Source organism: Sinocyclocheilus grahami, unplaced genomic scaffold, assembly GCF_001515645.1.
Source record: "Sinocyclocheilus grahami isolate Dianchi unplaced genomic scaffold, SAMN03320097.WGS_v1.1 scaffold377.1, whole genome shotgun sequence".
Classification (NCBI taxonomy): Eukaryota; Metazoa; Chordata; class Actinopteri; order Cypriniformes; family Cyprinidae; genus Sinocyclocheilus; species Sinocyclocheilus grahami.
In genome coordinates this window covers 1,951,743-1,965,929 of record NW_015505556.1, presented here as the reverse complement: position 1 = coordinate 1,965,929, position 14,187 = coordinate 1,951,743, and the positions used below count along the sequence as shown (strand labels likewise).

Genomic DNA, 14,187 nt, shown 5'->3' with positions numbered 1-14,187 from the left:
GGGTTATTATTGTTAACTAAACCTAAAACTAGGGCTGGGCAAAATATCTAATGTGATTTTCATGCGAATCTCGTCAGTAAAGCTGCTTAAAGCTACACAAAATCGCGTTCAAAATCACAGGCGATTCTTTGCCGATTTTGAACGCGATATTGCGTAGCTTGTCAGTGAACTACGGCTCTGTGTAGTAAATGCCGCTCCATCTGAAAGCACGTGCTGGAGATTTACTACTAATCACAGAAGCAGCTTTACTGACGAGATGCGCATGAAAATCACATTAGATATTTTGCACAGCCCTACCTAAAACCATAAAAAAAAATGTTACTTGACTAATGTTAACTGACATTAAATAAAAAAAAAATAAAAAAAACTTTTGTCATTATTATTTAGTTTACCTTGACATACTAAAACTGAAATAAAAATGAATTAAAACTATATAGACAAAAAACAAAAACTAATAAAACTGACAAAAACAACAAAATTGCTAAAACTTCTAAATTAAAAAAAATTCAAACTATTATTACAAATTATAATGCAATTATAAATAATCTATAATAATCTCAATGATACTAAAATGTTTAAAACGCTTTTTTTTCATTTTAATTTAAAATTATTAAAATTAAGAATAACATTTTTGGTAATTTTATTAGTTTTTTTGGCAACTAGCTGAAATAAAATATTTTTTTATTTAAAAAATCTTAGATTTTTTATATTAAATATTACTTAACAGTTATTTTAAATAATGAAAATGTTTTCTTTTCATGGTTTTAGTTTTAGTTAATGATAATAAGCGCTGCTCTGTGCTCATTTACATTTGAGCAGCTCATGATCCAGTGCTTTCAGCATCTCAAGAGTGGCTCAGTTTCGCATCTCTGCATCTGTTCTGAATTTGGGACACTTATAATGTGTATTTGAAAATGCAACATGCCCCAACTGTCTTTTCAAAACTGTAATGAGAAGCACTTATAAACTAGCTGTTATTAACAAGAGAGAAACTCTGAGGGCTCCCTACAGATTTCTATAATCAAAATAGATTTTGTTGCCAAAGAGTGCATCCATATAAAGAAGCGCAGAAAACCTGAAGCACTGTAAATCACGAACTGCAGAAAAATTGCAATTAGATTTTCCCCCAAATCGAGCAGCCCTAGTCTTCATTTCAACGGACATGAGTTTAACATTAAATATAACAGTGATTAAATGTTTAACCGACAGCATGTAGCATCCATCTGGCTCCAGTCCTTACCGTCCTCAGTCTCCTGCCAGACTATGCCCTCCAGGTTGACGCTGGTGCCAGGTTCGCAGGGCCCCAGACACTCGGGCTCGGTGGCCAGAGCCACGTCAGAGGTGTTGACGGCCACGGAGCGCGTGCGGACCATGATCTGCTCACACGAGGAGGAGATGTCGCTGTTGCCGACAGGAGCGAGGAGGTGGAGCGGTGGCGGTGCCGGCGTGGAGACCGGAGACTCCATCTGCGGGAGATTTCAGAAAGGATTCAGTTAGCGAGTGACGATAAAATCATAACTGAACCACATCGAAACACTGTATGTTAAAAGTGCAAGAGGAATCGCAGCTGTAGGATGATTTAAAATGATAAGACTACTGATCTGCATTACCTACATTTGATTTAAGTTATTTATAAAGTAATACCAGAATAAACAAGTTCGAAGGCTTATGAAAGAAAAACTTTAATGCACGGTTAGATGTGAATGAGTTTTTCGTTATTAAAGCTCATCATAATTAACGTTCATTTCAAGTAAGGTAAAAGGAATAAAGCGAGGATAAGTAATGCAATTACAGTGACTGTAAACAGACAGCTATGAAAGCATAAGCTGACATTAGGCTCAACGTCAAACCTCTACGTTCAATTACAGCAATTATCAGACTGGCGAGGGAGAAGTATGTGAACACAGAACAGAGCCTGGGATTATTTAACCTTAGTGCCAAGAACCATTAGCGCTCTCTGTGATTATTACTCATGGCCAACGATGCTTAATGCTTAAGGCTCATCATAAGCTGCCGCAGCTGTTCCTCCTCGACCATTCGGTTTCACAAACACTCCTGCAAACTCAGCACGCCACGCATTAGCCCATTTGATAATCTAATTATGGGTTTTTGTTGAATTGAATTAAAGCTTTGTGGTGGGCGAAAAAGAATTAAAGCCAGAGATACATGTGCCAATTTCATTTAAAATTAACTTTAAACTACTGCAAAGTAATTAGGTCCATTTCTCTGTTGACATGCATCCTTGAGTGTGTTCGAGATAAATGGGTTTGGCAGACATACTGACCAAACAACTGCTTTAGAGAACAATCATGCAGCAGAATCAGACTATTTAATGAGAACTGCTGAATTCAACTCAAGTTTGAGAACGTCAATGCAAATTAATGTCTGTACACTAAATCCAAATTTGGCTTTTCGATTTCATGCAAATAAGGTGTACACTAGAAAAAGTTGTAAATAAAACTGATTATTGGAGAGCTATTTCAGTCTTTTTACATTTCCTCTCGAATTCAATTTGTTACGTGATGCTTCTTCGTAATGATTTAACACAATTACTAGAAAACCGTTTCAAAGCTAATTCTACACCAAATTTTATTCAGTGTAATTTAATATTAATAGCAAACATTGCATGTTGCATTGTTTATTCCTTTCAAAAAAACAAACAAACATGTAATTGCAACATTTAGACCAAGAAAGTGTATTAAAAACTAAGTTTAATTTTGATTTCATATTGTCTTCAGATGTAAACACTGTATTCTGTACCACAACAAAATATAAAATCTGTAGAAAGTGAAAGAAAAATAGAAAACGGAAAGGCAAGATGTGGCTGGTTGTTAGTCAGAGACGACTGAAGAAGCATAAACATTTGTTCCTATTGTGACTCACTGCTTGTTCACCAAAGCCAAGCAGCAGAAGAAGCCTGTAATTGATAAAGCAGCTGGCGTTTGCAATGCCAAGGTCATGCATTCAATTCCCAGGGAGCGCATGAACTGATAATGCAAATGCAAGTTGCTTTGGATAAAAGTGCCAGCCAAATGCATAAATGTGAATGAAAAATGTAAAAAAAAAAAAAAAATGAAAGAAATCTTTACTTGCTTCTACATTCTAAAAAAAAATAAAGATTTCAAAAGGGCGTTTTCACAGTGATGCAACAGAAGAACCATTTTGGTTCCTCAAACAACCTTTCAGTGAACAGCTGTTAAAAGAACCAGTTTAAAAAAAAAGCATTTGAATAATTTAAATAACCTTTTTCTACTTCAAACATTTAAATATAAAGGTTTTGGAATTAGATTAGATTCAACTTTATTGTCACAGTGCAGAGTACAAGTACAGAGCCAATGAAATTGCAGTTAGCATCTAACCAGAAGTGCGAATATTATTACATTAGAATATATGTATATACATGAAGCTTTATGACATATAGTGCAAGATATGAGGTAGAAGGGCAGAGACCAGTTCAATGCAAATGACAGTACAAACAACATAGTGTGCATAGTATAAACAGAAGGTGCATTATACAGTGAGGTGCGTAAATAGCATTTGTTTATATATGGCCAATGACCATAACAGTGCAAATGGCATCCGGAGGTAGGAATGTGCAAAATATCAGAGAAATGTGCAAAATAACAGAGGGAATAACAAGAACATTGTCTCTATAATGTTCTTATATATAATGTTCTCTATAATGAACAATAAGAACATTGAATCTATGGAGAAACTTTAACATCCATGGAACCTTTCACTGCACAAAAGGTAGGGATGCACCGATACCACTTTTTCCAGTAGTCGCCCGATACTGATACTTTTATTTTTGGTACTTGCCGATACAGAGTATCGATACCGATATTTTTATTGCATTTGTACATTTTTTAAATATTGGGTACAGAAACCAAAAGAGTATGTATAATGTTAGTTGGTTAACTTATTTATCAAATAGATACAGTCAAGCCCAAATTTATTCAGACACCTTCAACATTTCTCACATTATCACAGTTTATTCGCTATAGTTTAGAAAATGGTAATAAAATATGACAAGAACTCAGAGTTAAACTGTGTCAGAACAAATTCAGCTTGATAATGTTAGATAATTTTAATAGAAAGGTATGTAATAGATTACAATCAACCAAAAATTATTCAGACAGCTGTTAGTATGACAGTATTTACACAACTATGGGGTGACCCTTAGCCTCAATGACAGCCTGTAGTCTTCTGGGCATGCTGTCAACTTACTTGGTCTGAATAATTTTTGGACCCAAATTTGTATCAATTTTACTGGTAGTCCACTGTATGAAGTACTGTAATCACGCGATTTGCTGTATTAATGCAGGGAACCACTCGTTATAAATCTCCTAACTGTGATATTTTCAGAAATAGAAGTTGCGTTTTTTTCATATGAAACGTGCTGCGATTTATTTTCCAAAGCCACTCATATAATGCAGAAACACTCATGAAGCAAGCAAAACACGTGCACCACACACACGTATTTGTACTGATGCAGAATAGTACAGACTAGCACATTTCATACAGGCTGCTAGATTCACTTTCGCCAGAAAGTCGTGTATGCCTAAGGTAGAAAATAAATGATGTTTATAGTGAATGCCTCTATGAATGGTTTTATTTTTACAATTTAGTTTTAATCCAAATGATGCGTGTGCTAAGTGAGCAAACATCAAAGATCACACAACAGAAGTGCCCTCTCTCTCTCTCTCTCTCTCCCTCTCCCCCTCTCTCTCCCTCTCTCTCCCTCTCTCTCCCTCTACCGTTAAGTAACTTGTGCATTGTTTTACTTACTTGTTTATGATATATCCGACCGAACTACAAACTTTCCAGTGATGTCTGTGAGAAAGAGATATTCACTCGACAAGCTCGCGCATCTGCGCCGCTGCGCGCTCAATCCACTCAGTGTGCTTTGTTTATCAGCTCGCGCACATCAGCTATATAGGCGTTAATACTGAATGTTTAACATTATATTCATTGCATATACTTTGTAGTAGACATCCTTAACTCCTTTCTGTTGTCGGCGTTTCTTTGTTTGAATATGGCGCTTATCACATGCTGTATGGTATCGGCGTTTGGTATCGGGGCATTTTAACGAGTACAGGAGACCAGTATCGGGCCCGATACCGATACCAGTATCGGAATGGGTGCATCCCTAACAAAAGGTTCTTTATATTGGAAAAAGGGTTCTTTAGATTATTAAAAAGTTCTTCACACTTCAAAATTTTTTTTAAAAAAGGGTTCTTTTAGGAACCATTAGGGCAGGAACCTTTTCATAGTACCAGAACTAATTGTGGAACTACCCACTTTTTGGCGTGTTCGCACAGCCGGAACTGGGAGCGATTTTAGTACTGGACTGCCTTTTTCGAGAACCAAATTAGCTCCTACTCCGGAGCAGGGTCTAACCAGCACAACTGGTACTAATCGTGACGCAAGTAGACATTGATTGGCCAAACGCGTACGAAAACGCCCTCACCCACCATGATTTAAAACGCCATGTAAACATACTGTAACCATGTCAACTTATTTCGCAAGTATGGAGAACAGCGATAGATGGACGGACGCTGAAGTGCAGGCACTTGTAGCAAATATAGCACTGCCAGTTGTCGTTGGAGATTCTTAGTCCTCCTTTCCGTTCTTTCAATCGCTTTACGTATACATCGACTTTCCATGTCCATTATTGTGAAACCCGCGAGACACAACAAAACACAGCTCCGATCACAGCGTCCTCCATCCTCCTGTTGTTAACGTTGTTCTTCTTTGTTTCTGTTGTTGAACGCCGCGCACATATGACGTCGCTGTCGACCGGCTTACGTCACTTCTTAGTGTACACTGTCGGTGCGAATGCAACCCTTTAAATGGTACTGGGAAATAGTTTGCGCAAAATCGTCCCAGTACTTTAGTACCGTACGTTTAGTTCTGGAACTAAAGAGGTGCGAAAGGGCCTATTGAGGCCAATAAAGGACCTTTATTTTTAAGAGTATCAATAGGTTTAAGATTCCTCCAAAACACATTGCACAAAATTAATACAAATTCACTTAAAATAAAAAAAATAAATACAAATGTATTTGTAATAGTGCTGTGAATCGATAAAAAAATTTAATCACATTTTTTAAATTGATCACGATTAAGCACGATTAATCCCAACTAACATTAAAGTTTTTAAATATACTTTTATATTGCAATAATTTCACATTCAATCTTCAAATTAAATGTAGAAACGACAAAGACAGTATATTTTTAATATTTGTTTAATGCCATCTTTTTTTTATGACTGAAGGTGAGTATCACTGATACCAACACTACTGATGTCTTTAGGAAATTGTTCTTTTTCCCCTAATATTTAACTATTGACTATATGTAATGTTGACTATACTAACATTATAGTATAATTGAGAGCTATAAATTTGAACATTTATTAGACTTTAAAAAGTAACAACTTCTAATTTAAGTGAACAAAACAATTTTCACATAAACCTATTATAATGTCATGTCATATTTACCTGTGCCCTTCACAAATGAATAAAGAGAAAATGAATAAAGTTATCAAACACTAAATTCTAAATTAAATACAGAAAAAAGCTATTGATTTCCTATTGTTTTCTTTTGATCTTTGATTAACAGACATCACAGCTGCTGGGTTATTAGGTTATTTGGCTGCTGTTACTTTAAGAGCTGCTGCTGAGCACAACATGGATCTGACACGCATGCTCGTAGTTTCATTTGCACTTTAATATGAAATAAGCACATGCAACTGTATTTGTGCATGCAACTTTAGAGCACGCGCTACGAGCACAGTATAACATCTGACAGGACAGGAAAATTCATTTTTACTGACGTATGGCCTGACAAACATCTCATCTAACCGCAGTTCACTGTTGTTCTACTGAAGCTCCTCGTCACCTGTACGGTTTCCGTGCTCGTTTGACTCGCGCATATCGCTGAGGTGAAGTGGAGCATGCATCTGAAAAGTCTCCTGTTTGATGTGCCCACAAAAGCCGTTCTGAGTCTAAATAAACGCAATTGACAGGAAAACAGACAGAAGCTGCAGTTGTGAGTGGGGTGGCCAACTGTAGCTCCGCCCCTGCGTTAACTGCATGAAATATTTTGTCATAAAACTGGAAAAATTCAATCGCCTGCGTAGGGCTGCACGATTAATCGAATGCGATTGTCATGCGCATTTTGATAGTACTGACGGTTCTGTAATCAGCAGGAAATCATCATCACGTGCTTTCAGATGAAGCAGCATTTACTACACAGAGCCGTAGGTCACTGACAAGTTACGCAAAAAAAAACGCAGATGATTTTATTGCACGATTATGAAATCGAAGAAATCGTTCGCGATAATGACAGCTGTTTGCATAGCTTCTCAGTGAACTACGGCTCTGTGTACTAAATGCTGCTCCATCTGAAAGCATGTGAAAATACCACATTTAATAACATGTTTTTACTCCAAACTCACTTCATAACGTCAGTCGAGTGTTTGAAATAAACCCTTCTGTGAGATGATGTGGCTTCTTACACAGAATAAGGCACGCAACATATTTCATAGTATTTAAGCAGTGATAAAGGCATTGCATTATAAATATACTTTATTTTAATGAAAATTATAATAATAAGAACTCAGATAAACCGTATACTGCCGTAGTCGTGTGTTTATTAGTCACGCTGAATCAATGAAAGCAGTTGAATCTTCAGTTTATTCAGCTGCAGCGATAGACATTTTCTGGGTTTCTTCTGCGAGGCGTATTTGGAGTTTCAGCGCGAGAGCACCCTCTGGCCTTCGGATGGAGATTTACTGCTGATCACAGAACCGTGCTTCACTGAAAGATACGCATGACAATCGCAGCTTCTGTTGAATCGCAATCTCGATTCCATTTCGATTGATCGTGCAGCCCTACGCCTGCGTCAACGTGCTAATTTTAACAGCACTAATTTGGAATACACTTTTATTAAAATAAATATTGAACCTTTTTTGTGTTTAAAAAAAAAACTTTTTTTGTGTATTTCTGTAACTGAACAAAAACAACTAGCTGAATAAACTCAAAAATGGTGTTTGAGGAATCACTGCCGGCCTTGTTCAGCGTTCCCTCCCTTCCCCAGTGAGCGCTCTTGAATTTACAGTCTTGTTACTAAAAATTCACAAGACCACAGTGTTTGCGAGGGAACTGCGGAGTCACGCACTCTAATTCCAGTTCTCAGTTAAACCCGATGCGTCTGACATGAAAGGAGAAACGTTTCGCTGAATGGAGACAATTTCATTGGACGACCAGTGTTTTTCTTTATGAAGGAAGAGCGACTGCGAGCTCTGCTTCAGCTCCTTCTCTTCAGTTGGATGGTGTCCATTGGCTGTACTTTAGAGTGTCGGCAGCAAGAAAGCGAACACATGGCTCCAGTCGGGATTACTGGAGGATTAGACTGAGGGTGTCACATTTGAACACCTGTCCTCTGCTACGCTATTGTAAGTGCTGTTTACACATACACCACAAACATCTATACCTGAGGACTACTAAGAGGTCATGTTAAACCCACTGACACTAGAGAGAAAAGACTGATGAGTGTTAAAGAGCTCAATGAGAGCCACTTGCCAGTAAAACCAGTGTGGAACTGCAAACAACAACAAAGACCTGTTTAAATGAAATCAAATGGCACAAAATGCTTAAGGCATAATGATGGAGTGCTTACCAACTACATCACAGTAGAATACACTTCACATTTTATGACTGAATACATCGCAATGTATCACAATATCATTAGAGATTTATGATATATCGGTACGATATCTGTTATCGGCCGATATTAGTTTTTTTATTTTAAATGGTCAATTTTGGATATTCAATAATGATATAATATATTATATATTGGAATTTTATATATTTATTCATTCAAATTTTTATTATATTATATTAGAACATTTTTAGATTACTTTAGCACCATCTACTGCCATCATTTATTGGTTAATAGTTTAATGTACAGGCCAGAATTTACTGAATATAATATGAATTAATATATTTTAAATATTTTACTTAATTTTATATTTTAATTAATTTAATAAAGTATTATATTACATTATATTAGAATTCAAATTTTGTATATTTCTATATTAGAATTTTTATCATATTACTTTAAAACATTTTTAGATTACTTTAGCATCATCTAATGCCATCATTCATTGGTTACTGGCTTAATGCACAGGCCAGAACTTATTGAATATAATATTAATTAATTTAATATTAATATTAATTATTTAATAAAATTTTATATTTTAATTAATTGAACAAAAGCAAAATTGGTAAAAACAAATCACATCACAATATTATAATGTACAATTTAGGAGAAATTGATCATTTTGATATTAGCTACAGATGTTATTTTTGAATAGCATTAGGTAATGGAAAATTATTTTAAATGTAAAACTGGGGTGAATGATCATGCATCATTAAATATTGAATATCACTTGACACAGGTTAAAAAGTATTCAAAATTATTTATTAAATTATTCTAATATATATATATATATACAATAAATGATTAAATACAAATATTTTATGTAGAATTAAAATTGTAATAATTATACTATAAAATATTTACTGGATCAGAATTTTAATATTGGTGTATTGTTAAATATTTTAATTGGAATTTAACTGTGCCAAACATTTGAGAAAGGCAGAAAATACAGCAATGGTTTCAATATATCTTTCATGGTTAACTTCTCTTCACTGGTTCACAGCAAACGAGGAATGCTGATCTTAAGCTTTCAGTTTAATACGGCCTGCAAGAAATGAAATGAAAGCATCAATAAATAAAAAAATCAATATATGATTGTCAACAGAGTCTTACATTCCCAAACCATAATCCAGAATGTGTTATCTCCACAAAAAGACCACCAAACGTTAACCATACGCACCAGCCGCTAAACCCAAACAGCTTCTCAAATCGCTCAGCGTGAGGTGAAACGACTTGAGGGAAAAAACGCTCTGGAAACAAGAGCTAAATTAATATGGAACCTCAGAGGGAGAGAAGGCGAGGTTCAACAAAAACAACGTTCGCTTCCTGGCTCGCTTTCTCATTTGTGGTCTGAAGCATGCCATTAGCGGTTCTGAGCTCGTTTTCTTTGAGTTTCCCTCCAAGTTTGGCGTACACTAGCCCTGCTTTTAACACAGATCCTGCGGTTAACACAAGATTGAGTTTTTCAAACAAATGACACACCAAACCAAAAAATTAATCCTGCACTTTTTTCCCCCTTTTTCTGAAACTATCATTTAAATCACCCCGAAACTACATCATAATCTGGGCCGACGACAGGCTTTACTTATCAAGTACAATTGCGTGAAATGAATACCTCTACAGGAAAGAAACATGATCTGCTTCTTCAGAGTCGATGGGCGACCCAAGCGAGAGTGACACCCGATAGGACGCTTGTAAAAGGACTCGGGAACCCTTTCTTTACCAGTGGAGAAGGACTAGGGGGATCCCATTCGGCTCTGGAAAGCTTCAGGAAACCAGTGTAGAAAACTCTTTCAGCGGAGCAAATGATCTCGCCAAACCCTTTGAGGAGGACGACGAAACTAAGAAGTCTGGGAAGAAAGACTGGAGGAAAAGAATGTCCCCCAGTGGTACTAGAAATTCAGATACTTGGGTGATCTGACGTCTTGGGGAGGCGAAATGTGGCTCGGCCCCCAGCTGAGGAAAATCACATCTGTCAAACGAGTGTCACACATTAACTTGAACTGCACAACCGTGAGCAACACGCCGATGGAAATACCAGATGCCTCGTGCTCAGAGAGCAAAGTAACGTCTAGCCACAACAGAATGACCGCAGAGGTGGGTGTGCGCGATGACTTCAAAACGTTAGCAGGGAAAAAACCCAAGAGCGCCTGCCAAGACAAGCTGCTGCACCTTTGAGACGCGCTTTGTGGTTGAAAACACGGGATATTCCTCTCTTGCGATAAGAACACAAATAGCACTGACATTTGAGAGCAATGAGGAAATAACAAATGCAACTCAACGTAGCCGTATAAAAGCTTTTATTTAGAAGTCCACGATATTGAAATTCTATTAGATTAGTTTAAAAAAAATGTAAGCATAAATTAACAATTAAATAATTGTATATGAAAAAATAAAACTGTAAATTGAATCATTTTAAGTGCTACAAGCTTTTATTTAGGAGTGCACAATATTAAAATGATTGCTGATACACTTAAATTAAAACATTACAATTCTATGATATTTTGTCTATAAAAATATCTGCAAAAATAAAACTCTGACAATCAATTATTTTAAACGCTACAAGCTTTTATTTAGGAGTACAGAATATTAAATGATTTGCCGGTATGATAAGGCTAATATTAAAACTGATTAAAATTCTATGATATTTTGTCTAAATACTATTTAAACAAAAAATATATATTTTATAATAAAATAATTGTCTAAAAATATTCGAGAGAGTAAACACTAAAATTCAAAGTTGTATATGCCACATGCTTTTAAGTGCAAAATATTGAAGGTGTAAGTCATTAAAATAAAATTATTTTAATTAAAATGAAGTATTTCTTAATACAATTTATATAAAATATATTGATATATAATATAAAATATAAATAAATATTTGCTTAAAAACAGTAAAAACGTTTTAAATGCTACACATGAATTTAAGTATGACAACATTATCATGTACAGTATATCAGAAGAGGATGTACATTCGCAGATTTGCTAATAATTTAATTTAGTATAATTAAAATATTAGTGTATTTGAATACTAACATTAAGTGATCATTGGATGCTGCTATAAATTTATCAAAATCACCTGAAATGGATTAAAAAATGTCCATAATATCGGTTTTGAGAGCAATGAGGAAATAACAAATGCAACTCAACGTAGCCGTATAAAAGCTTTTATTTAGAAGTCCACGATATTGAAATTCTATTAGATTAGTTTAAAAAAAATTTAAGCATAAATTAACAATTAAATAATTGTATATGAAAAAATAAAACCGTAAATTGAATCATTTTAAGTGCTACAAGCTTTTATTTAGGAGTGCACAATATTAAAATGATTGCTGATACACTTAAATTAAAACATTACAATTCTATGATATTTTGTCTATAAAAATATCTGCAAAAATAAAACTCTGACAATCAATTATTTTAAACGCTACAAGCTTTTATTTAGGAATACAGAATATTAAATGATTTGCCGGTATGATAAGGCTAATATTAAAACTGATTAAAATTCTATGATATTTTGTCTAAATACTATTTAAACAAAAAATATATATTTTATAATAAAATAATTGTCTAAAAATATTCGAGAGAGTAAACACTAAAATTCAAAGTTGTATATGCCAGTCTTGGGGAGGTGAAATGTGGCTGAGGGAACTCACATCTGTTCAACGAGTGCCACACATTAACTTGAACTGCACAACCGTGAGCAACACGCCGATGGAAATACCAGATGCCTCGTGCTCAGAGAGCAAAGTAACGTCTAGCCACAACAGAATGACCTCAGAGGTGGGTGTGCGCGATGACTTCAAAACGTTAGCAGGGAAAAAACCCAAGAGCGCCTGCCAAGACAAGCTGCTGCACCTTTGAGACGCGCTTTGTGGTTGAAAACACGGGATATTCCTCTCTTGCGATAAGAACACAAATAGCACTGACATTTGAGAGCAATGAGGAAATAACAAATGCAACTCAACGTAGCCGTATAAAAGCTTTTATTTAGAAGTCCACGATATTGAAATTCTATTAGATTAGTTTAAAAAAAATTTAAGCATAAATTAACAATTAAATAATTGTATATGAAAAAATAAAACCGTAAATTGAATCATTTTAAGTGCTACAAGCTTTTATTTAGGAGTGCACAATATTAAAATGATTGCTGATACACTTAAATTAAAACATTACAATTCTATGATATTTTGTCTATAAAAATATCTGCAAAAATAAAACTCTGACAATCAATTATTTTAAACGCTACAAGCTTTTATTTAGGAGTACAGAATATTAAATGATTTGCCGGTATGATAAGGCTAATATTAAAACTGATTAAAATTCTATGATATTTTGTCTAAATACTATTTAAACAAAAAATATATATTTTATAATAAAATAATTGTCTAAAAATATTCGAGAGAGTAAACACTAAAATTCAAAGTTGTATATGCCACATGCTTTTAAGTGCAAACTATTGAAGGTGTAAGTCATTAAAATAAAATTATTTTAATTAAAATGAAGTATTTCTTAATACAATTTATATAAAATATATTGATATATACTATAAAATATAAATAAATATTTGCTTAAAAACAGTAAAAACGTTTTAAATGCTACACATGAATTTAAGTATGACAACATTATCATGTACAGTATATCAGAAGAGGATGTACATTCGCAGATTTGCTAATAATTTAATTTAGTATAATTAAAATATTAGTGTATTTGAATACTAACATTAAGTGATCATTGGATGCTGCTATAAATTGATCAAAATCACCTGAAATGGATTAAAAAATGTCCATAATATCGGCTTATAACCGATATGTACCGATATGTGTCTACTTTTATCACTTTTTTGCTTTTTAATGGAAGTTCCTTCTGTTGTAGCTAAAGGAACGTCACAAAAGCAAAATTTCAAAGCAAGAATTTCATTTGCAAGAATTTCACAGCAACATTAAATAGGCCAAAAGTAAGGCAACACCATGATTCTTTAAACCAATCATCAATCAACACCTTTCAGCACGTCGACATAGTTTAACAAATGTCACGTTATGTTTAGATGTACTTCACTCTAAGAGGCCTTTCAGGTTAACGCCGCTAATCCGAGCTATGTAAACAACAGACCACTTCGAGTTCAGATCTGGAGGACGAAAGAGGAAAAAACGCAAGTCAGTTGAGAAAGAAAGAGGTGCAAGGAGACTTTAAACATCCTCTTGTCAGCCTCACATCCTGAATGAAAGAATCGTTGCATTCCATTGCATGAGAAAACAAAGTCTGCTAGCCAATCAATGGCTGGAAAACAAATGCAGAAAGAGAGCAGCGCTTAAACCAAAACACTTTCGCAATGCCAGACAAAACACGGCGCTCAATCGATGTTGATACTCTGAGGCCTGTTTTCTTTAAACGTGTCAGATTCACTCGGACAAGGTTGGCCGAAGTCAAAATGGATTAAAAAGCCAAATAATTGGCATAATTAGA

The 14,187-nt window shown here is 34.8% G+C and overlaps 1 protein-coding gene across 3 annotated transcripts in view; it reads right to left on the bottom strand.

Annotated features, from left to right (window-relative positions):
* LOC107549660 (zinc finger protein 609-like) overlaps positions 1–14,187 on the bottom strand; it is an 86,978-nt gene that overhangs the window by 23,248 nt on the left and 49,543 nt on the right. For all 3 annotated transcript variants that reach the window (XM_016230832.1, XM_016230834.1, XM_016230833.1), the window contains one exon: positions 1,241–1,466. In XM_016230832.1, the coding sequence (XP_016086318.1) occupies positions 1,241–1,466 (226 nt within the window). The remainder of the gene's footprint in view (positions 1–1,240; positions 1,467–14,187) is intronic.